Source organism: Triticum aestivum, chromosome 1A (genome assembly GCF_018294505.1).
Source record: "Triticum aestivum cultivar Chinese Spring chromosome 1A, IWGSC CS RefSeq v2.1, whole genome shotgun sequence".
Lineage (NCBI taxonomy): Eukaryota > Viridiplantae > Streptophyta > Magnoliopsida > Poales > Poaceae > Triticum > Triticum aestivum.
In genome coordinates, this window is record NC_057794.1 from 573,455,081 (window position 1) to 573,478,570 (window position 23,490).

Consider the following 23,490-nt stretch of genomic DNA (forward strand, 5'->3'; position numbering starts at 1 on the left):
ACACAGAAACATCTAGGAAGATAAAAATTAAAGTAAAGCTTCATCTCTTGCAAAGTTGTCATACTGGTGGAGTGATAGTTACAGTAATCACCAGACCCAGTATTACCATCCAAAAAACATAAGTACCATCAGAGTGAACAGAAACAAAAACACACAACAGGCAAAGAAGTGGCAACAAGCTCTTGACAACTCCCCCTTGTGCACTTATCATCATCAACAGGTTTCTCTTTCTGTACTTAGCAAAGAGGATCTCAGATACGGTCCCTTGCAGTCGTCGATTGTGCATCCAAACCAATATGCTTTCTTAAACTGGAGGCATCTAATTGACCAACTATTCATGCTGGTGGAGTGATGGCTACATTCATCATCAGGCCTACTGTACTACATAAAAAATAGCATGCATACAATTTAACCTCTTCAAAGATGATACAGGCAATGAAGTATCAACCATTGCTAACTAGTCATACTGACAGAGTACATGAAACTAGCATATACATACGCTCATAACACACATACACACAACTGAAGTACCAAACAGTTTAACCAAATGCCCGTATCATCAAAACACAGCATACATACGCATGTACACGACTTGAAACAGGCTACTCCGGCTGGCAAATAAGTGGCAGCAAGCTCCCCACAGCACACTTGTCATCATCAGGTTTCTCTTTCTATACTTGGCATGTAAACCTCGGAGTCATTCACTTATCCTCAGGATACGGTTTCTCGCGGTCGTCATCTGCACATCCAAAGTGGCGATTCTGCTGATAAGAGAGCCCTTGCCATCTTTGGCGGGACGCAAGAAGGCATCAAACTCTGCCACGATTTCTTTTTCTTTATCAGCATTCATCAAAGCTTGGCTGAAAGACTGCAGTGCAGCGATGAGGACAGAGGAAGTTTCTTCTGTGTCCTTGGGATCATCATCTTCAGTTTCTGATTCCTCCTGCTACAAAGAGGGATTTCAGTGTAAGCAAGAAATTGAAGTGTATGTATATATACAAAATTGTGCAAGGCTACAGATTATGATGATACAACATCAATTTACATTAGCTCTTACTACAAAGGTAGTGAAGATGAAACATGATACTGTTCCACAATGCCATCTCAGTTCCATCTGCAATCTCAGTTCTCTGTGCAGCACTGTATAATATGATCGTACTACTAACAAACAATCTGCAAACGAATTTTTGTAACATGATTCATACAAATCAAACATGTTTAAACTTAAGATAAGAGTCGATACCAGCCGTTCAGAACACGATAAACCAATGTTAATGTTAAAATTTAGAGTATTGCATCCTCATTTGAGCGGCCTGTCAAGAGGTTCAGATATCACATAATCTGCTACGCATGCTAAAATTTAAAGTATTCCTTCTGTGCACTAATATAAAACCTGCAATCAAATTCTTATAATATGGTCTAGGCAAATCAGACATGCTACTGTTTAAAATTGAGATAAGAATCAGGCAGTGGCCTTTCACAACACAATAATCCAATGCCTTTAAGTTACATAACAGCATATTATCTATGAACAAGGCACTGGAAGAAACTCTTACATATAAGCACAGGCTCACCTTGCTTTGTACCAAAGAGGGAGGCCATGCCATGACATAGGGATGGGCCGCCTCATTATGCCGATATGCACAATTATAGAGCTTGCACATATCTGATGTTTCCAGGCATATTGACAGGTACAGCTCACGATATTCTGTGTCCTTGAGGTAGAAAATACAGAGGTAGACAAAGCCATCGATAACTGCCACAAGGTCCACATTGACATTACAATAATCCTCTTCCTCCATTGAGCACCCAGTGAGCTCCCTAACAATTGGGCGCAATGGGAAATTCTTGTACGTAATCCAGCTGTTGAGGACACTGCCATTGTCCAGGAACCAAGAAACAATGGTGTTATCCTTTATATCTACGATGCAGAGCTTCCCATCCTTGGTCTCACCAAGCTTATATGTTGATTCACCCAACTCCGGTTTCAAAGGCGCCGGCAGATCAATCAGGGAGAACTGAAAGGTCATGGTTTCGAGCACAACAATTTGGTCATGCATCCAGCCTCTCCAGTAAACGAGCCCATGCACCACTCCGCTGGCCCTGAGCCTGTCAGATACAGTCAGCTGCAGCGTAGTCTCTGGGAAAATTTGCCACTCCATGGTGTCCGATGAGAAGACGGCGGCGCGCTCCGCCCGTTGGCCGTCTACACGCACACAGACCACGCGGGACGGCCTCCGGCCGTCTTCGGGGAGGAGCGTGTAGAATTCAAGGTAGATCTTTCCCACCGGCGGCAGATCGAGGAACAGATCTAGGACCTGCGTCAGCGGGCTGTAGGCGGCTACCCGCTGAGCGCCCTCGCTCCAGTTGTCGAGGATGAGGTAGCCGCCGGAGCTAGGAGTCTCGGAATTGATCTTCCACCCGGAGGAGAGGGCGTCGCCGTGGCGGACGTCAAAGAAATCGGCGGCGACGAGGTCCGGGTCGCGGCGGCGCCAGGGGCAGGGGTGGAGCGGGACGACCTCCATGTTGGGCTCGAGGAAGAGCGCGAGCACGGGCGGCGCGTGGCGCTCGCGGAAGCTGCGGCGGAAGGAGGTGAACGTGCGGGCGGCGCGGCGGAAGGCGCGGCAGGCGCAGGCGGCGCGGACGAGGGTCGGGAGGGCGGGGAGGCGGAGGAAGATCTCGCGGAGGAGGTCGTCGCCGAGATCGAATATGGTGGTGGGAGCGGGCGGCGGCGGTGGGGAGGGCGGGGAGGCCATGGTCGGCGGCGGTGGCGACTGGCGACGGCGGACCCGGAATTGGGAACGGCCAGTGCGGTCAACTCCAACGACCCATTTGGTCCGTTCGTGTCCACGAAGCAAACAAACGGATGTCTGCAATTCTTTCTCTTCTTTTTTTTTTCGCCAAGACCATTTTCAACCCAAATTTACATCGGCGAGGTCACGCCTACAATACTCTAATGTTGTCCTCTTCTAGCCTGTCCGTCCATTCCCGCTAATTCACTCACTGACCCTCCCGCCCTCCCGCCACGGCCAACGTGCCCAACCCCGCCGTCGACCATACCCGACCACCACCGTCCTAGTCGTGGTTGCCGGCGCCATGCGTCCGAAGAAGTCAAAGATGATGCGCACTCCGGAGGAAATGGCGAAGAGGGTTGTTCGGAGAAAGAAGAAGCCACCGCTGCCTCAGCCGCTTAGGCCCATGCCACCGTTGGGGAGAATGAAGCCCTTGTCGCCAAGGTCGGTAGGGTACCAAGAGTCGACCCTTCTCGCTGTTGCCGTCGCGGCCAGCACAGGCTCATCAGCAACCCACCCGCCCATGCTTCCGGAGTCATAGCGCATGTCAACAATGCCACCGACGTACGGGAACCTTCCTGGACACAACCCGATTGCGCCCCGCTTCTCCATATTGCCTTGGGACGGCTCGTGCAGAAATTGATGATTTCGTGTCGGTCGTCTCTGTGGTTCCTCCGCTTGATCTCAATGCCCACACCTGTGGCCGGCCAGTCCACTGAGACGCAAAGGAAGCGTCCATGGGCGATCCCCACGGCTAGCTTTCTCGGTACCCGCATCCTATTTGATGGTATGCCGACCCTGACGCAGGATGACCCCATGTACTACAACGATTTCATGGAGGAGATGGTCTATGAGGGTGGCCACGAGTATGATGCCGACGAGACTCAAAGCTAAGAATGTCGCAACCAAGACACCCACGACCAAGACACTCATGACCACCAAGGCGAAGACACCCAAGGCCAAGAAACTTAAGACCAAGGCAACCAAGGCTAAGAAAATGTTGACATCAAGGATGAGCCATTGTTTCACGAGGAGCTATCTCATCAAGCCAATGCACAAAAGAGGCGGCAAAAGCGTGAGGACGATAGGATCTGCGAAGTATGAGGACAAGTTACTTTGTGAAGCTTGGATGGTAATAGGACAAGATCCCAAAACCGGCGTCAAGCAAAAAGGAACAACATTTTAAAAGAGGGTCCATACATACATACTTCCGTGAAATTAGAAAATTTGAGCCCTACGAATTTGAGAGTGACCATGTCACCATGGTGGTGTGTCGCTCCAAAAATGGTGGGCCTTCATCCAAGTGGAGTGCAACAAGTTTAGTTCCTCCCATGAGAATATCATCGGGCGATCCATGAGTGGCATTGGCATCAAACACATGGTATGCAAATCATTCCCTTGTTCATATGAGCTTGATGCCATGTCATGCATACTCGTGTGCATATGAATGTATCTTGTTGGTTCCAACTCCATATGTAGATGTTTAAAACTCTGGAAATATTCAAGGTCCATCATTCGGGCAAGCCATTAACCTTGACCCATTGTGGATGATGATTTGTTAGTGCGGGAAGTTGAAGGAGAAATATGTGGCCCAAAATAAAGGTGGGGCCCTAACCGGTCATTGAGCCAAGCGAAAGTGAGAGTCGGCCAAGGGGGAAACCAATTCCAAGGTGTATGACAAGCGGAAGCTTCGGGCACTCGCCTTGTAAGAAACTTTGAAGGGGTTCATGACCAAAAATGAGGTGGCAATTGAGAAGAGGGAAGAGAGGGAGGAGAGGAAGCACCGAGAGAGAGAGATAGAGAGAGAGAGAGAGAGAGAGAGAGAGAGAGAGAGAGAGAAGGTAAGGAAAACCTTCTTTGACATACAAAAGAAGAAGCTCGATATCGATGAGACCAATGCCCGATCAAGGGAAAATGAGATAAAGCTCATGCTAATCACGAAGAAAGTGAAGATCATGGCGGCCGACTTGAGCAAGATCTCCCCAAGAAGAAGGGTTTGGTTCGAGAAGAAGCAAAAATAGATGCTCTAGCTAGATGTGTAATCATCTTATGTTTGGACAAGACGCATAAACTATGACCGTGACAAAATTATTTTGTATGTCAGCATGTATGCCGGCATGAATTCTAGCTTAGTTTTGCACGAGATGTAAAAACTATGGCCGACATGTAATTGTTTTGTATGCCGGCATGAATTCTAGCTTCATTATGAAATTTAGCTATGTTTGATGATTAAAATATGTTTGTTGGGATAAAACGGCGAGGCGAACCAAATGGGTCGGCTAGTTTGGCGCGGCACCTAGATTTGCGTGGACAAGGGTGGATGCCATCCCTACAACCGATCCAAATGGACAAATTTCGCATCTTTTTGCATGAGTGCCTTGGAGTTGGCCTGATGGAGCACCGACTAGCGAGATGCTGAATCGTGCGAGTTGTGGCCCGATCTTTTACAGTATTGTTGTCGTAAAAGGATCAATGTAGAAAGAGAAACGGCCCTTGCTATTAATTAACAAGAACAGAAAGTAATCTGCGGCAAGATTGACAAAGATCAAACTCAACACAGCAGCATACGATCCATCACAAAGGGTCGCAGAAAATGCAGCAACCTGATGTCCCATACCTGGGACCTTTTTCTCTGTCTATTAACACTTGATAACAAAACTCAATCTAAAAAACAACTATCTGCGTACACGGCTGTAGCTGGCCTTTTATATAGGCGACGTGTACATACCAAACCGACTTGCGTACAAGACATAATTAATTTGGACTCTTTCTCTTTCCTATCCCAACAAATCAAGGAATTAAACCATAAATTATCCGGCATACTGATCACCTATAGTAACTAACTTTGGACTCCTAAGAAAACTAGTACATAACTAGTATTATATCAAACGACTTGACCCTCTCGTATCAATTGACCGACACAGGCTCTGCAATAATTTATGTAGCACATGGAGTTCTGAAGGTGGGCTTAACTTCATCTTTCTTCGGTTCAGTTGGTGGAACTTCAAAGCTAAAAGAACCAACTTGTAAAACATTCCGAAGATTATCTCTTGCACTAGCGGCCACATCATCCCCTCCTTGAAACGAAGCCGTCTACGGTTTCGCGGTATCTTTGGAGACCCTCTTTTGAACTGAAAAATATCATCTTTGATAGCATTGGCAAACATTGGCCGCAATATACATCGCCTTCCAGCGCCCTCAAAAGAAAAAGTATTGGACCTCCCGTCATGTGTGGCACGGTGATCATATTGCCATGGCCTCCCCAATAACAAGTGGCATGCATCCATTGGCAAGACATCATAAATTAATGTGTCTTTGTAGTGACCAACTGAAAAATTCACACGCACCTTATGAGTAACTTTGAGTTTGCCAGAATGATATAACCACTCAATGCAATGTGGTTGCGGGTGCTTCCACATAGGTAACGTTAAAGCATGCACCATTTCCTTGCTGATAGCATTAGTGTAGCTTCCACCACCTATGATCAACTTACAATTGGTGTTGTTGACCTTACACTGAGTCTGAAAAATATTCCAACGTTGCCCCTTATCCTCAATGCAATCCTCTTGCACACGTTGCGCCATTAAGGCCGGATATGATTCAGCAGCTTCAAAACTAGCAGTCACCTTCTCAGCATCTTCAAAATTTTCACTAGAAGTGTCAGAAACTGCCTCTTCATCACTCGCGGATGCATAGCCATCTCTTGTGAGTAACACTCTTTTCTCATTAGGACATTCACGCCTCATATGCCCCCTTCCTCCACACTTGAAACACTCTATGTCATTAGTACGTGTGGACGACTGCACATTAGAATCAACCATCAACAGTCCTGATTTTGAAGCATCCTTTTCCACGGAACCACCAGAGCGATTTGATGATGTCGCCCTGGAGCTAGGACCAACATCCTCACTCTTATACTACGAGCGTCGCCATGTGTTCAAAGTGGTACTGGGAACTATGCTGACTTGACGTTGCATAATCTGCTGTTCTGCACACACAACTTGGTGCACAAGATCTTGTATGTTGCAGTAGACCACCATCTCAACACAATCATGCACCTCAATATTTAGACCATTAAAGAAACGTGCCATAGTCGCCTCCGGATCCTCCATTGTCTCTGTACATATCATAAGCAATTCCATCTCCTTGTAATATTCATCTACACTCATATTACCTTGAGAGAGCCGCTGCAACTTGTTATACATATCTCTTCTATAGTGCTCAGGAACAAAACGTCGCCTCATGAATTCTTTCATCCCTCGCCAAGTCATTGGACGATGTCGTGACCGGCAAATTTGATTCCACCAAATTAGCGCGTAACCCGTGAACTCAATTCTAGCAAGTTGAACTTTCTTCTCTTCGCTATAATGATGGTCATCAATAATTTGATCAACACGCATCTCCCACTCCAAATAGACTTCTGGTTCGCACTTGCTGGAGAATGGAGGAATTGAAACTTTTATGCGCCCAATTCCATCATCCAAAGAAACACGCGCAGCTTGACCCACGCGGTCATGCGCTCCGCCACGAGCAGAAGTTTCAGGACGGGGCTCATAGTGTTGCGGTCGTGACGCATACCCCGCCTCATGGTCAACTCCGTCGTCGACGCCATCATCTCCAACATGAGGTTGTGCCGCCAAACGGCGATCATGCACGCTGGCATGTCCGTCGCGAGCCGGTGGTGCATAACGCAATGGAGTAGTCGGAGCAGTCTGTGGTGGTGCAGAATTCGTTGCTGGCATGTTGATGATGTCTGCCAAACCATCGAACCGAGTGATCAGGACATCTATCATTTTGCCGAGCGCATCATGACATTGCTTGATATAGTTGCATGTGTGGTCAACACCATCCCGAATAGTTTGCGGAATATTATCCACATACACTGGACGTACTATTTGCTCAGAATCAGCGGCAACCTCATCACCCTTGTTGACCGAGGTTGGCATCTTGATCAACACAGTACCGTGAACAACTTTAGCTCTGAATACCACTTGATGGAGCACCGACTAGCGAGATGCTAAATCGTGCGAGTTGTGGCCCGATCTTTCACAGTACTGTAAGTGCATCTAGTGCCCCTTAGTGATTTTGGTGTATTGAAGACTTATAGGTTAAGGGACTGATGCGTTTGTGAGTGTACACATGTCTATAAGTATATGAGGAGTTTGATATTTACAGAGAAAGTCGGCCACTAAAAATGAAGTTCTTCAACTGAGGACTTTGGATTTCTGAAGACTTTCTGGAGACTTTGGAAGTTAAGAAATTGATGTAATCCTGAAGACTTGGCATTCATTCGAGGAACATGAAGCATGAAGACTTTTGTTTTCGTAGTTTCATTTTCTCTTTGTTTAGTCATAGGAAACACCGTACTGTTAAAGGGGGTCGAGGAAATACTAAGGAAAATTTTCCAAGTGATGCTCAACTCAAAATCCTACACCTACCAATCCCTTCGAGTGAAGCCATTGAAAATCTCATACAGTTTAGTCAATTTCTTCAGTGTCAGAGACGAAGTTCTTCTGGTCTCTGAAGAATTTGTTCTGACTGAGGAGTTAGGAATTCGCCATTGTGGATTGCCTACACAGTGAGGAACATGATAGCCCTGAGGAATTTGATAATCAAAATTCCGACAGTTGCTGTGCTATGCGCCAGCTGTCCCAAAATATCTAACGGACATATCATTGAAGGGCATTTATGTCTTATCATGTTGGGCTGCTCCCTAGGCTATAAATAGCCCCCCCTACAACCACTAGCTGGTTGGCTGCTCCGAGAGAAACTGACACTTGTCATTTGAGAGCATCCCATCCTCCGAGGACTTTGAGTGAAAATCATCAAGTGAGGAAAAACCAAACCCAAACACCTACAAACCCCAAGTGATTGAGCATCACTGAAGAGATTGATCCCGCGTGGATCCGACGCTTGTTACCTTTGAAGACTGTGCATCTTCCAAATGGTTAGACGTCATGATCTAGAGCATCCAAGAGGAAATTGTGGATGGCCGAGTGACCGAGTCTGTGAAGGTTTGGAAGTCACCTGAAGACTTACAACGAGTGATTGGGCGAGGTCTGTGTGACCTTAGCTCAAGGGGAATACGGTGAGGACTGAGTGTCCTAGGCTATGTGTTCAGGACTGGGTGTCCGGGACTGTGTGTCCTCAAATTTAAATACCTAGCCGCCCTAACCAGACGTATAACTGTCACAATAGTTGGAACTGGTCTACCAAATCATTGTCTTCACCAAGCTACATGGTTCCATTTCCTCAACCCTTCTATTTCCTTATTTATGTGTTGTGTGCTTGTTCATATCTGTTTGAAGACTTTGACTGAAGACTTTCTCTATTTCCTCAGTTCAATTTCTTCAGTTTGTTTGTCTTATCTTGTGTTATCCTGTGTTTACGCTTTCTATACTCTGTGCTTGGTTTTGTTTCTTCATGAAGACCATGCTCATACTCTGTTATGTTTACTTCCAAGTACTTATACCGCTGCAAGTAGTTCTTCACTTAGGAATTTCCTCACCCTGAAATTCCTCAATGAAGAATTCATAAAAATCGCCTATTCACCCCCCTCTAGTCGATATAACGCACTTTCGATTGGTATCAGAGTAAGGTACTCCCTTGTTCTGTGTGATTTTGGTTTAACCGCCTGGAGTTTTAGTTATGTCGACCGCAGGCATGATCAAGGTTTCTGTTGGGTGTACTACCTTCAATGGGACGGACTACCCCTACTGGAAGAATAAGACGCGCATGCATCTTGAGGCAATTGATAACAATCTCTGGTACGTTGTAGAGAATGGTGTTCCCTCTGTCACTCCCACCATCAACACTACTGATGTGAAGAGATTCAAACAACTCGACTCTCAAGCGAAGAATATCTTATGTGTTCATCTGAGCAAAGGGCAGTATGGCAGAGTGAGTGCTTTGGAGATAGCTAAGCTTATCTCGGACACGTTGTCCAAGGTCAATGAGGGAGTATCAACACAGTGTGACTCTTGAGTTGACATTCTTCGAAATCTCTTCAACCACTTCAAAAGACTCGACAATGAAAATGTTCAGCAAACCTTCGATCGCCTCACTGACATCTCAAATGAGCTTCAACCACTTGGTGCCACTGATATCACCGACCATGATGTGGTGAAGAAAGTGTTGAGATCGCTTGATTCCTCATTTGATACCTTGGCATTGATGATACAAGAACGTGGAGACTATAAGTCACTTGATCCTGCCGATATCCTTGAGAGACTAAACACTCATGAGTTCCAGCTTGCTGAGAAGAGAGATCTCTATGGACCAAGCTATGGTAGATCACGGGCTCTGAAGGCCAATGCAGTGTCTGAATCTAAAGGTGAAGATTCTGATAACAGCCTTGGTGACCCTGAAGAACTGAGCCAGGAGCTAGCTATGCTCGTGAGGAAGTTCCAAAAGTTCTCAAGACGTGGTCGCTTTGGTAAATCCTCAAGAGGTGGTGACTTGAGAACAGATTCATCATCCCATGATTACAAGAAGAGACTCTGCCACAAATGCAAGAAGCCTGGACACTACATTCAAGATTGTCCTCAGTGGGAAAAGGGATCAAAGAAGAAGAAGTACAAGGATTACAGTTCTGATGATTCAAAGAAGAAGAAGAAATCTTTAAAGTCCTCGTCATCAAAACCTTCAAGGTCCTCATCCCACAAGAAGAGCAGCTCTAAGAAGGTTCGGGCGTTCATTGGCAAGGAAATGGACTCTGAGGCTGAATCTGAGGAAAATGACGAAGAGGAGGAATCTGGGGAGTCAGACTCTGGTGTGGCGAGCCTAGACCTCGCTACCGTGTTCGTCAGCAAGTCCATCTTCAAATCTGAAGAAAAGGACCTCCCCAACACTACCGATGACGGCGATGAGGACTACGCTCCCACCTATTGCTTCATGGCAAAAGGCTCAAAGGTACTTAAATACCCCTCCTCTGAATCTAGTGAGGATGAATCTGATGAAAACCTCAAACCCAACTATTCTAAACTTGCTAAGATTGTTGTGAAACTATAAAAGGCTCTTAAAAAGGTTCAAAACATGCTAGATAAAAGTGATGATATGTTGGGCGAGGAAATGGATCGCACTAAAATTTTGACTGAAAAACTTCAGAGACTTCAGTCCAAGTTTGACAATCTTCAAGGTCATTATAACACTCTCCTATCTGATCATGAGAAGCTTTCTTATGAATTTCTTCAAAGAAAGCAAGATCTTGAGCAGTTAAGAGTGAGTTATGAAGATCTTCAAAAGGAGCGTGATTCATTACTTGCTCAACAGATCAGCGCTACTCAGGATGAATTTGTTCCTCCATGTTTGAAGTGCATTGAACGTGAAACTGCTAATTCTTCATCTGAATACTCAAATAATTCCATTGCTGCAAATTCTTCAATTGCCTCTACTATCACTAATTCCTCATCCGAGGACATTGCTAGTATCACTGATGATGCAGGGCTGAAGGAATTATATGGCAGACATGTACAAAAGCCTCAAAGGGCATCAGGCTCTTTGTGACGTGCTTAAAAAGAAGATCCTCAATAGGAACCCTAGGAAAGAGGGTATTGCCTTTGAGAGGAAACTCAATGCTGATGGGACCTACTAGAAACCTGAGCAGTATCCCAAAACCCCATGGGTTGCTGCAAAGGGACCTTCAGTGGATCCATCTACTTTATCTGGCTTTACATGTGAATCTTCATATTCTTCTGATGAGTCAATTGACTCCAACTATAAACTATTCAAAAATCAGAACGATGGAGTATTTGCTAGATATGTTGGCACTAACTGCAGGAACGGTCCTCCTATGAAGAAAATCTGGGTTCCCAAAAGGTGCCTTGAAAATCTTCAGGTGAATGTCATCATGACACCACCTGTGAAGAATAGGAACCCCAAATCAAATTCTTCATATGGATCCAAGTCCTCATACGGACCAAACTTCTCACATGGATCAAATTCCTCAAAAGGATCAAAGTCCTCATATGAACAAACATTTAATTACAAAGATGGTTTAACTTTTAGCAGCCAGTCAGTGATATAACTCGAAGAGCTCATCTCTGCACTTAATGAAGAAAACATATATTCTCAAGTGAGCTCTTATAAAAGCTTCAAATTAAATGAAATAGTGCCCTCTCCCGCTACCTACTGGAGAGATAGTACCATGATCATGGAGTGTTAGTATTTATTCGTGTTTTTGTATCACCCACTTACATAATAAACAATGCACTACATATGTTGATGCAACACAGTGTTCATTATGTCTTCACTCGTTTTGTCCCACAATCATACTCATAGCAACATCTTCTCACCTATATATCTCCTTCACTTGTTAACTAGTGATTTATGTGGTCTGCATTTCACGCTTGTATGTTACCATCACTATAGTAGGTTATTTAGATTGTTCACTCGGAAAAGCTAGATGACCAACTATAAGAATGTGCCAATACTACATCTACCGAGGAGATATGAGAATGCGCCAATACTAAATGTTGGTTCCTCGTCAAGAATATGACGAGGAGATTTGAGAATGAAAGGCATCAGGAGAAATTCTACGGGGACTCGAGTTCTGGTAGGTGCTAATCATATATGAGAGTATTGTAACTTCTATTTGTCGGTACATGGTTACAAACAACTCATGGGCATGACCTAATATCACCTTTTGCAGCTTTGTGCTTGCAATCGATGTTTGTTTGCTCTTGTATGAAGAGTGTGAAGGGAAACCAGATCAAGGAGTAGAATATCCATCTTATTGGCTAAGAGCAAGGTAGCTGGACCATATGTAATCTTGTCGGCCCGGAAACAACTAGTCATTAAGTTACAACTAATAAAGCTGTAGAGATTGCGCATGCCGTCAATTAGAGCACACTAGTATTGTTGAAGATGATTTTTTCTTAGTACTATACGTTTCGTATTTGTTTTAGAAACCTCCATGAATTTGACGGAAGACAACAAAGTGGGCTGAACAAAATGACACTTGCATAATTTGGTGAGTCCAGACCCCATGTGTCTTTGGAGAAGTTTGACGCATTTTGTCTCTTTGCTCCAAATTGACATGTTAATTGAAGTGACTGTCCAAAAACACCATTGAAGAAATATATTATTCTGCAAGTGACGCTTTAGCATAGTCTCTTGTGCTATATTGAAGACAAAGACAAAACCCATTGATCTACACATCACGGAAAAACTTCGATGCTTACATCACAATTAAATTATGTAGCAATAACAAAAACTATGCTTACATCACAATTAAACTTCTATGCTTACAAAAACTTAACAGTTAGAACCTGCGAATCAAACAAAACTTTTATCACTTGTGTTGTACTTTAGTAATAATGCAGGTCTTAAAGTCAACATGTAGAGCAAGATGACTCATAATTCCCATAAAAGAAAAGAGAGAAGACTCATACATGAATCAAGTTAAGAAAAACATGTAGATTCATATTCTCTGGCATTTGTCTTACAGGTGGACCCAAGAAGGTTAAGGATGCTTAAGTTCAACACCTTGGGACCCAAGGGAACAGAGTGAAGTTGAGTCTCAGTATGTAAGGTAAGCAAGCTACGCAGAAACATCTAATCTATAATACATAAATAGTTCATCCCCACTATGGTATTTCTCTTGACATGCAGCCCATCCACATTAGCAATAGTGCCACATCAGCATTTAGTCATAGACTAACATGCGGGGCCCACACTGCCCACCATAATACTCCCTCTATCTTAAAATATAAGAACATTTTTAACACTATACTAGTGTCAAAAATGTTTTTATATTATGGAACGGAGGGAGTAGAAAACATGCACGTCAACTTCACCATTAGCATGCATGTTCCATGTTAAAAATAAATAACCCTGGCGGTTATTACGGGATAATCCCTGCTTCCTACACATCGCGTACGGTTCCAGGACTCCAGCGAAGTGTCACGGCAGTTCCTGGAACGGCGCCTTTACGAGCGGTCGCATCCCTCCAAAGCGTCTGTTCCCTATGTATATAATTGTACAATCATCATCAATAAAGAAGAGTTCGATTCATTGTTGTCTCTCTCGATTTGCCTCTCGATTAGTTCCAACACGTTATCAGCACGCTCTCCGGCGAGAGCGATTCCGACGAGAAAACAAAAAGAACGGAGAAAAAGTGAGAAACGTAACCATGCCTCGAGTTCCAATGTCCCTGTTTCTTCGCCTCCTTCGCGCCAATGGCCGTGGCCACCGCTTCGTCGCTCGCCACCGCCGCCATGGTGTTGGCGGACATCGCCACTTCCAGCGTCATGTGCGCGACCTCCGCCGCTTTCGGCGTGGAGGTTGGAACCAGCGCCGCCAGAACCTCCGTCTCAACCACCGGCACGGCGCGGGGCACTCGAACCAGCCCGTGCAGCCCGACGTGCCCGCCCGGCTTCTCGCCGGTCCGGCTGCACCAAGGCTCGAGGCCGATGGGGGCATCGATCCGACACTGGTGGCTCCGCCACCGCCGTTTTGGTGCTCAGCGCATGGATGGGTAGTTTGACCCGATGGTAGCAGCGCCTCAGGAGGTTGGAACCGTCAGGGCCGTGCCGCTGCAGCATCGGACTCCAGCGGTTGTTGAGGCTGTCGGCGACGCACCGCTTCAGAGGTTGCCGATGGTTGCGCGCGTCCCGGGCGACGCTGCCACGCCGTTGTGCCTGCTGTCCCCGACTCCGGCCACCCACCCGCTCTTGCCGCGCATGGAAGTTCGCCGCCGCCTCTTGGCCCTCGGCGTCCCACTGGCGTGCTCGCCGTCGAACGGCCACTCCGGCTGCTCCGGCACGCGGAGCCCGCGGCGCTCGGGCTCCCATCTCCCCGGTGGTTCTTCATGTGAGGACGAGCGCGACAGGAGTTTTGCTCGCCGCCGATGATGCAGCCGGCCGACCTGGTGTTCTCCGCCTGGTTGTGTCTTCGCGAGGATTGGGGATGAGTTGCATGGGATTTCTTTCCCTGGTCTCTCTCCTTATCCTTTAGATTGACTAGTATGACCGCCTTTACAAGGCCATGTGCATCGGCAGGGAATCATGGCACCAACAGTACCGTGGCTGTTTGTTTATTTGCTATTTGCTTGATCTCTACACTAGTAGTCCAGTACTAGTTCAGCTTGTCAGCAACTTAGTTGTATAACAGTAGTTCTAGCAGTATTTAGTCTGTTCTAGACCTGTTTATTATTTTTCTGTCGAGTACAATGTATGTATTCCAGAATCCATCAGCGATGTAATATATTTCCACGTTTGTCACGTGTAGAGATTAATTACATCTGTTATTTGCAATTGAGATTTTTTTTCTCTTGCAAAGATAAATTTCGTACCTCTAGAGTATTGATTTGTGATTGAGAACTTTCTTCTCTCGCAAAACAATCTCATTGCGAACGAGATTAATTCTCTCTCACAAAATATTAATTCACCCTACTGAATTATCTTGCAACTTGATACAAGAACATCTTATTAAATTTGAGGTGTATATAATTCAAGTTTTTTTCACTTGAACATCAAGTTTGCAACATCATTACTATTCATTTATAATAGTGGTGTATTTCTGTTGAGTATGATGTATTCCGGAATGTATGTATCTCCATGTTCGCTACATGTCGAGATTAATACGTCTATTTGCAATTGAGATTTTCAATTTCTTGCAAATACATATGCAAAATTCTTAGTGATTTCTTCAAATTGATGTATTTGGATCCCGAGGCAGTGTGTAGATCTATTGCTTTGCAGATTATCACCACTACTGTTTAAACCTACATTTTGTCAAATTTGACATTATGATTGCACAACATTGTGTACTCCCATGCATTTTACTAAGTCATGACATAAGGCATTAGGAGTGAGTATCTACTGATTTCATCAGATTATACTCCCTAGTGATGCGAGATCTACGTCATTTTGGAGATTATCTTCAAGGTGTCATGCTTAGCAATTTGAGATTCACATTAATGGTTTCAAGATAACTTCTTGAAATATCCATTAATTTTACAACATTACCATGATGGTCTTCAATTTACTAATCGTAAATTAACTATCTCTGGTAACCTCTGGCTAGAGAATTTGAGGCATTCGCCCTCAATCGCCACCACTACCCTACCTGGACATGGACATCATGATCACTCTTGTGTCTTGTGGAATAGTGTGTGCAATCCAAGACCACATGATTAACCTCTGGTCGGAATCACACCGCTAACAGAAAAATATTATCTTATACAACATAAGGCATTATATCGATTCAGATCTCTGCATCTGGTTATTTTGTATCAGCAATTCCTAGGACACAACAGACCTCAAGGGCAAAGGTTTGGAGCTCACTTCAACCTTCAACCCGACATCACCAGCAGTGACGGGACCCTATGGGCACGGAGAATATGATGGTTGAATATGACTCAACTAACATGTTTGAAGACTTCGTCTAGTCTCTCAATCTCCTGAGTGGTCAACATAATTTATGTCCATTTATGATGTTCTAATAAGAACATAAGTATTATTGTCATCATATATTGTATATCACAATATATTGTATCAGCACTTTGGTACAAATACATTTGTATGTATTCCATATATCTGACAGTGATTTTCATATTGAGAATCTTCATGTCTATATATAGATTTCTATGGGAGTCAATCCGATGAAAAATGATATGTGCCTTGTGGACATATGCACCACAAACTCTATACTCAGGGAAGTCCAATGTTTCCACTCTCATTGAGAGAAAGGAGATATTTTAAAATCGCTAGACGCGATGAGGTATCTGTTGGCTCAACTCGAGTCATATTTACTATCCCTGTGGGTACCCGAGTAACATCGGGATGCTTTATTGCTTCCCAGGTTTAACTCGTACCCTACTAAACTATAGAGGTATCCGTCAAAATAGTTTCCATAGCGAAACTTATGATGACAACAAAGAGAAATATCTTCTCTTTACCATATGCAGCGGATATGGCAAGCACATTCTCTATGTATCATCGGCATTGCACTACACATACTACAAAACCCGTAGCACATGTTGCGTACGAGATAGTTTTCCAGAGTGTCTTTTGCATGACAAACTTGGCATTCCTGCTTTGGTCATCATTGACATTGGGTTGAAACCGAAACTATCAACAATTCCACTGGTTTATGATTGTTATGATGCTAAATTCTAATAACATTTGGATTTTATGTGCACTACAAGTGACACAGGGAAGCTAATTTTAAGGCTCGCACACCTTAAAGTCTACGCTGAACCACTCAGACTCCTTGAATGCATCAAGTCGAGGTAAGTGGCTCTTCCCAGCCATTGAGTAGACTATTCAGGTATCCATGGTTCTAAAAGACATATCTACATGATGGTCTTAAGTGCGTGCTTTATTCACACGAAACCATTGGCCATTATCCTGACATCGATTTCAAGCAAATTGAATGGATAACTTGCAGAATTCTCCTTGAGGGCCATCTCTATGGCTTTTGGATTGAAATTTAGCAATTTGTCCTAATGTCTAGACTCCAAATGGTTTGGTAGAATCCTATCCAAAGAGTTAAGCTCATTGCATTATCTTTACTTTGGAATTGCAACTTACCAACTTTACGTTAGAGTCATGCAGTTTTACACGCTCATGACAGAACTGCATAATATTATTCCCCACTATCTTTGATATGTGGATATCTACCAAGTATTTCCTATCTGCGGTAATTCGGTTGCATACCGATATCACCACCCGGCATACATCATTGGCCCCTCAACATATAGTTGGGATCTATGTGAGGAATAACTGTATTTCCGTCAATACCTCAAGCCCCTCACATGGGGAGTTATTCAAGGCCATTATGCTGATTCAATGAGGAACATTTCCAGGCATTAGGGGGAGATTTCAAGTACCATAAAGAATGCCAGGAAATTAGTGGAATGTTCAACACATTTTCTGCCTCAAATCCACATACTCAAAGATCTGAACCATGCATTCAGAATATTTGCATCACATTGCAGATAACCTGCCAGATTCATTTACTGACTATAAAGGTGTCACACAATCCTATAATCCTGCAAAAATATGCCTGAAAGAGTGATGGTACCAACAAAATTCACTCCACTCCCTGTTCATAGCAACAAGGGGAGATGTATGGCAGAAGTACATCAGGATTCAGCTTCCCGCAAGCAAGGATATCAAGGCCTGTGAATCAGTAAATGCAAGTCCACTTCACGTTGACAGACATCTATTGGGTCGTATACACCCAGTGGACGGGAAACCTCCACCAACCCAGGTCATAGTGCACACAATGACCAGGACATCGGAATACCCGACTCGATCGCATTGGGAAATCGCGAGTAGTCACCATGGGTAACGATATTTCCATCAAGTCTATATTGATATATAGATTCTGGAGAATCATATAACCGGAAGTCTACAATTGTTGACATATATTTCTCAACTAGATTGCAAAAACCTTTCAAATGATTCAGATCCAAAGACCATGGCCATGGCAAAGTGTGAACAACACTCGGACTGAACTCAAGCAAAGGGTATAATCTAGGTAGAAATGATCTTGCTCAATAATGGGAAGGTATTCATAAGCAATACCTACACCGGTTTTCTTCTGGAAACGGAATTTAGAACAATGAGGTGATGAAACATAGAGCAAGTATTGTAGCACAAGGGTTCACGCAGATACCCAACTATTCTCCAGAGGTGGAATCTCTTTCCGATAACTTATATCATTGACAGTACAAAATCATCTATCTCTGCAGTTGATAGATGTAGTGATTACATATCCATGTCGATCACTAGATTCAGACATATATGATTGATTCCCGATGGAGTCTCAATTCTGAATCGAAATACAAAATGCAACATACATTATGTAAATTCAGTAAGTCACCATAAGACTTATTGTTGTCGGTACATATGGTACAACCGACGTACTGAGGTCCTTATTCACAAGGATTACTCCTACAATGATGATTATCCATGTTTGCGTGTCTGCAATGACGACACATGTAATCATCTAAATGACGGAGTTTAAAATGAAGGATTTGGGTGAACCAAAAATCTGCTTGTTACTTCAACTTGAGCACCTTCATTCATACATTATGGTATACTATGTTGTCTATATCCAAAATATATTGGAGAAATTCATTACGGACAAATCTTATCCATCCATAAACTCTCATGGTAGTTCATTCTCTAGACGTAGAGAAAGGTCTATTTAGACCAAGAGATGATGGGAATGAGATATTGGGACTCAACGTTCCATAATGCCATTGGATCCACCAAACACAATTGGTTGGTATTCAAGAATATCTTTTGATATCTCCAAGGCATCAAACAACTTGTCCTGATTTTTCAGTTTCACAGAAATGTGAACACTAATATCATTGGATACATCGATCAGATCCCCACTATGTCAGATCATAGACAATTTTAGTGTTCCTACTAGGTGTGGTAGCCTCTCATGAAGAGTCTTCAAAACGGACCTCATGGCTACATCCACCAATCATTATCTCAAAGATAATGTTGCTTGTGTTGCCCGGATGCAAACAGGTTACTAATAAGCAATATCTTTATATTGCATATCTTGCAAGTCAAATCATGCAACTGATTTGTTCACCAAGTCTCTACCAACTTTTACATTCCAGAAACATGTTCATGGAATTGGTATATGACGGCTTCGGAATTTGCAAGAATCAGGGGGAGTATCTTCCTGAATTGTTCCTGTTCAATGCATCATATTATACTCTTTTTTCCTTCATGAGTTTACTATACTTGTTCTCATAAAGGTTTTTAATGAGGTAATAGCAACATGAGATCATATGTCATACTTTCCAGTTTTCCCCACCGGGGTTTTTAGGAAAGTATAACGACATGTTTATTATTCTCCAAACTCTATGGTTCGTACATATTGAGTTAACGGAGATGATAACCACTGTATCTTGCAGCATTTTCTCCTTATTTTCCCACTGGGTTTGCAGGAGTTTTTGCAACATATTATACACTACTCCTCATATTTTTCCCACAAGGTTTTTGGAGGAAACTTAATCAAGATGATGAAATCTTATATCAAGCGGTGATTAGGGGAGTGTTAAAAATAAATAACCCTGGCGGTTATTGATGAAGCTATGTACCTAGGGTAGGGGCATGGACCTGTCCTAAGGACCCTACCCAAGGACATCCCTAGAAGAAGTCACCTTTCAATCGACTTGGAGGTATCCCACTCGACGGATTCAAGACACTCGACCACGAAGCAATCACTCGACCAAGATCCAACCACTCGACTGCCAGGAGATCTAAAGTCACCCTGCACACAAACGGTCGATCATTAAGTAGCTTTTATGGTCATCATAGCACTTTATTAGGGGCGTTACCAGTAACCCCCAGCCTTAATGTACTTTAAACCTTGCATTACTGAGGGATGGAGGGGCCTGGCGAACTCTATATAAGCCACCCCCTCCTCAGTATCAAGGGTTCGCACCCCTGTTATTCTTACACACATAATTCAGTCGACCGCCTCCGAGCACCGAGACATAGGGCTTTTACTTCCTCCGAGAAGGGCCTGAACTCGTAATCCTCGTGTGTTTACAACTCCTCCATAGCTAAGATCTAGCCTCTCCATACATACCCCCCTACATCACTGTCAGAGCTAGAACCACGACAGTTGGCGCCCACTGTGGGGCTAGGAGTCTTAGCGCCTAGTTTGAGAAGTTGCGATTTTTTCCGATCTCCTTGATCATGGTTTCGGGCGGAGCTTTGGTGGAGGGCCGCGAGATCCGTCTCGGCGCGCTCACGTTCATCGCCGACGACTCCGCTTGGCTTCAGGAGCCTCCACTCGACGTCGACGCGCTCCCTGTCCGCGGGGCGACGCACTTTCGCGCATGCGTCCATGGTGTCCTCCTGCGGCAGCCGTCGACCCAGTATCGGTCGGCTCCCGTGGCATCTCCCCGCCCTGTTTCCCGCTGGCGCAAGCGCTCCGGTCGGTCGAGGCTTCAGAGGTGGGTGAGGCATGCGGTGGCCCACCAGTCGGCCACCCCACAAGTCACGGCAATCGAGCCCGACGAATCCCTCTACGACCTGTTCGACTGGCTCCGCAGAGACCGCATCCGAATGCGACAGCAGTGACGCAACTGCAGAGGTTCTGGTGATCGATGGGCCACACAGTCCTCCGGGTTTCCCCCGCGCTGACGTAGGCGCGGATGGAGGCGACCCGTCGCGTCCTCACGAGGAGTATCTCCCCGAGCCTCTCACGTCGCCGTAGCGGGAGGAACTTCGCCGCCAGAACATGGATGCACTCCACACTCCTATCATTGGAGAAACCCCCGAGGCCCGAGCCTTGGAGGACGCGCGCTTGGCTAACTTGGCCGAGCACACTCGATTGGAGAACCTCCAGCGAGTACTCGATGAGCGAGCGCGTCAACGGGCTCCAGAATCCAGTCGACGTCAACTCTTTCCGCCCCCGCAGGTATATCGTACTCCGATTCAGAATTTGGCGGCTGCGGCCCGTATAGCAGAGTCGATTCAGCCCTCCCAGTCAGAGGCTGGCAGAGGCTTGTTGCAAATCAGAGCATTGCTTCGGGCAGCGGGAGACCAGAATTCCGCTGTTTCTCAGTCGCGGAACAGGATCCACAGTCAATCCGTTGCAGAGGATACAGTCCAGTCGGCTCACAACCCAAGATCGCCTCCGAGGCGTGAGGGACGGGGAGACCGGCGTGATCAGTACAGAAGGAATGAGCAGTATGATCTTCGATTCGATCGTGATGATCGACGTCGAGTGCCAACCCCTCCCCCGAGGAGTGGATCATATGCGCCTCGACAGCAGATGGACAGACGCCCTCATAGTGTTGGGCGGAGAATTCTAGTCGACCCCAGGGAACCAGGCTTTGATGCGAGATCCATTCTCGTTCAAGGTTTGGTCGACAGGAATAGAGCTCACCGAGAAGGCCACGACAGAGATGCAACTGGTCGAGTGGCCAAATGGGCGATTGAACTTCTTCCCCTAGATATCAAGTTTGAGGCAAAGAAAGCTATCAAGTCCCAAGCAATTGCAGATTTCGTCGCCGTGTGGATCGAACAGCAACTTCCGACTCAAGTTCACTCGGAGCACTGGACCATGTTCTTCGATGGATCTAAGATGTTGAATGGTTCCGGTGCTGGGGTAGTATTGGTTTCCCCCCGAGGAGATAAGCTCAGATATGTCCTCCAGATTCACTTCGATTCCTCCAATAATGAAGCAGAATATGAAGCACTTTTGTACGGGTTGCGCATGGCCATTTCACTCGGCGTCCGTCGCCTCATGGTCTATGGCGACTCAGATTTGGTGGTTAATCAGGTGATGAAAGAATGGGACGTCAGAAGTCCAGCTATGACTGGTTATTGCAATGCAGTGAGAAAGTTAGAGAAGAAATTCGAGGGATTAGAGCTTCATCACATCCCCCGACTGAAAAATCAAGCGGCTGATGACTTGGCGAAGATAGGCTCCAAGAGAGAAGCCATCCCCAGCAATGTGTTTTTGGAACACATCCACTCACCATCAGTCCAAGAAGATCCTTTTACAGATGAAGCCCCGCAGCCAAAGAGTGCCACAGATCCGACTGAAGTTGAAATTCCGGCAGTGGTCGACCTAATCATGGAAGTTTTGGCAATCACCCCTGACTGGACGATACCGTACATCGCGTATATCCTGAGAAAGGAACTCCCGGAGGACGAAGAAGAGGCTCGACAGATCGTCCATCGATCCAAGGCCTTTATAGTCATAAAGGGACAGTTGTATAGGGAAAGCGCGACTGGAGTCAGTCAGAAGTGTATAACACCAGAAGAAGGTCAGATAATCCTTGATGAGATCCACTCGGGGACCTGTGGTCATCATGCGTCCTCTCGGACCATTGTGACTAAAGCATACCGAGCGGGATTTTACTGGCCAAGAGCGAATGAAATGGCAAAAGAGATAGTCGACAAGTGTGAATGGTGCCAGTTCTACTCCCACATGTCGCACAAGCCTGCATCAGCCCTGAAGACCATTCCACTCATCTGGCCCTTCGCTGTTTGGGGACTGGACATGGTTGGCCCATTGAGAACAGGCAGGAGCAGTTTCACACATGTGCTTGTGGCAGTCGACAAGTTTACCAAATGGATTGAAGCTAAGCCTATCAAGAATCTTGATGCTTGCACTGCTATCAGTTTCGTCAGAGGGTTAACATTCAGCTATGGAGTCCCGCATAGCATCATCACCGACAATGGGTCAAACTTTGATTCAGACAAGTTCAGAGCTTTTTGCGCCTCCCAAGGCACACGAGTCGACTACGCATCGGTCGCCCGCCCCCAGTCGAATGGACAAGCAGAAAGGGCAAATGGTCTGATTCTCAAAGGACTAAAGCCTCGGCTGATGCGTGATCTCAAGCACGCAGCAGGCGCTTGGGTCGACGATCTTCCGTCGGTTCTGTGGGGATTGAGGACTACCCCAAATCGGTCGACTGGAAGAACTCCGTTCTTTCTGGTTTACGGAGCGGAAGCAGTCCTGCTGAGTGATCTACTTCACAATGCACCCCGAGTCGAGATTTATACCAAAGATGAAGCAGAACAAGCCCGGCAAGACGCAGTCGACCTCCTGGAAGAAGAAAGAGAAATGGCTATGATCCGATCGGCCACTTATCAGCAAGACTTGCATCGATTCCATGCCAGAAATGTGAAGAGTCGAGCCTTCCAAGAAGGAGATTTGGTCCTCCGAGTGGATCAACAGAAACCACACAAGCTCGCTC

General features: G+C 45.3%; 1 protein-coding gene across 13 annotated transcripts; it reads right to left on the reverse strand.

Moving 5' to 3' along the window:
* Window positions 1-360: 360 nt before the first annotated feature.
* Window positions 361-2,862, reverse strand: LOC123068822 (uncharacterized). 13 transcript variants are annotated; one of them, XR_006432059.1, is made up of 3 exons: window positions 1,575-2,861; window positions 1,046-1,313; window positions 699-943 (listed from the first exon to the last, which is right to left on the reverse strand). XR_006432059.1 is itself a non-coding variant. In XM_044491501.1 (2 exons), the coding sequence occupies exons 1-2, from the start codon at window positions 2,754-2,756 to the stop codon at window positions 698-700; spliced, it is 1,449 nt and encodes a 482-aa protein (XP_044347436.1). In that variant the 5' UTR covers window positions 2,757-2,858; the 3' UTR covers window positions 361-697. The 13 variants fall into 13 exon arrangements, 3 of the variants coding, with proteins under 3 accessions (XP_044347436.1, XP_044347446.1, XP_044347451.1); XR_006432076.1 differs by having other exon boundaries at window positions 1,046-1,173; window positions 1,575-2,860; XR_006432067.1 differs by having other exon boundaries at window positions 706-946; window positions 1,046-1,173.
* Window positions 2,863-23,490: the final 20,628 nt, after the last annotated feature.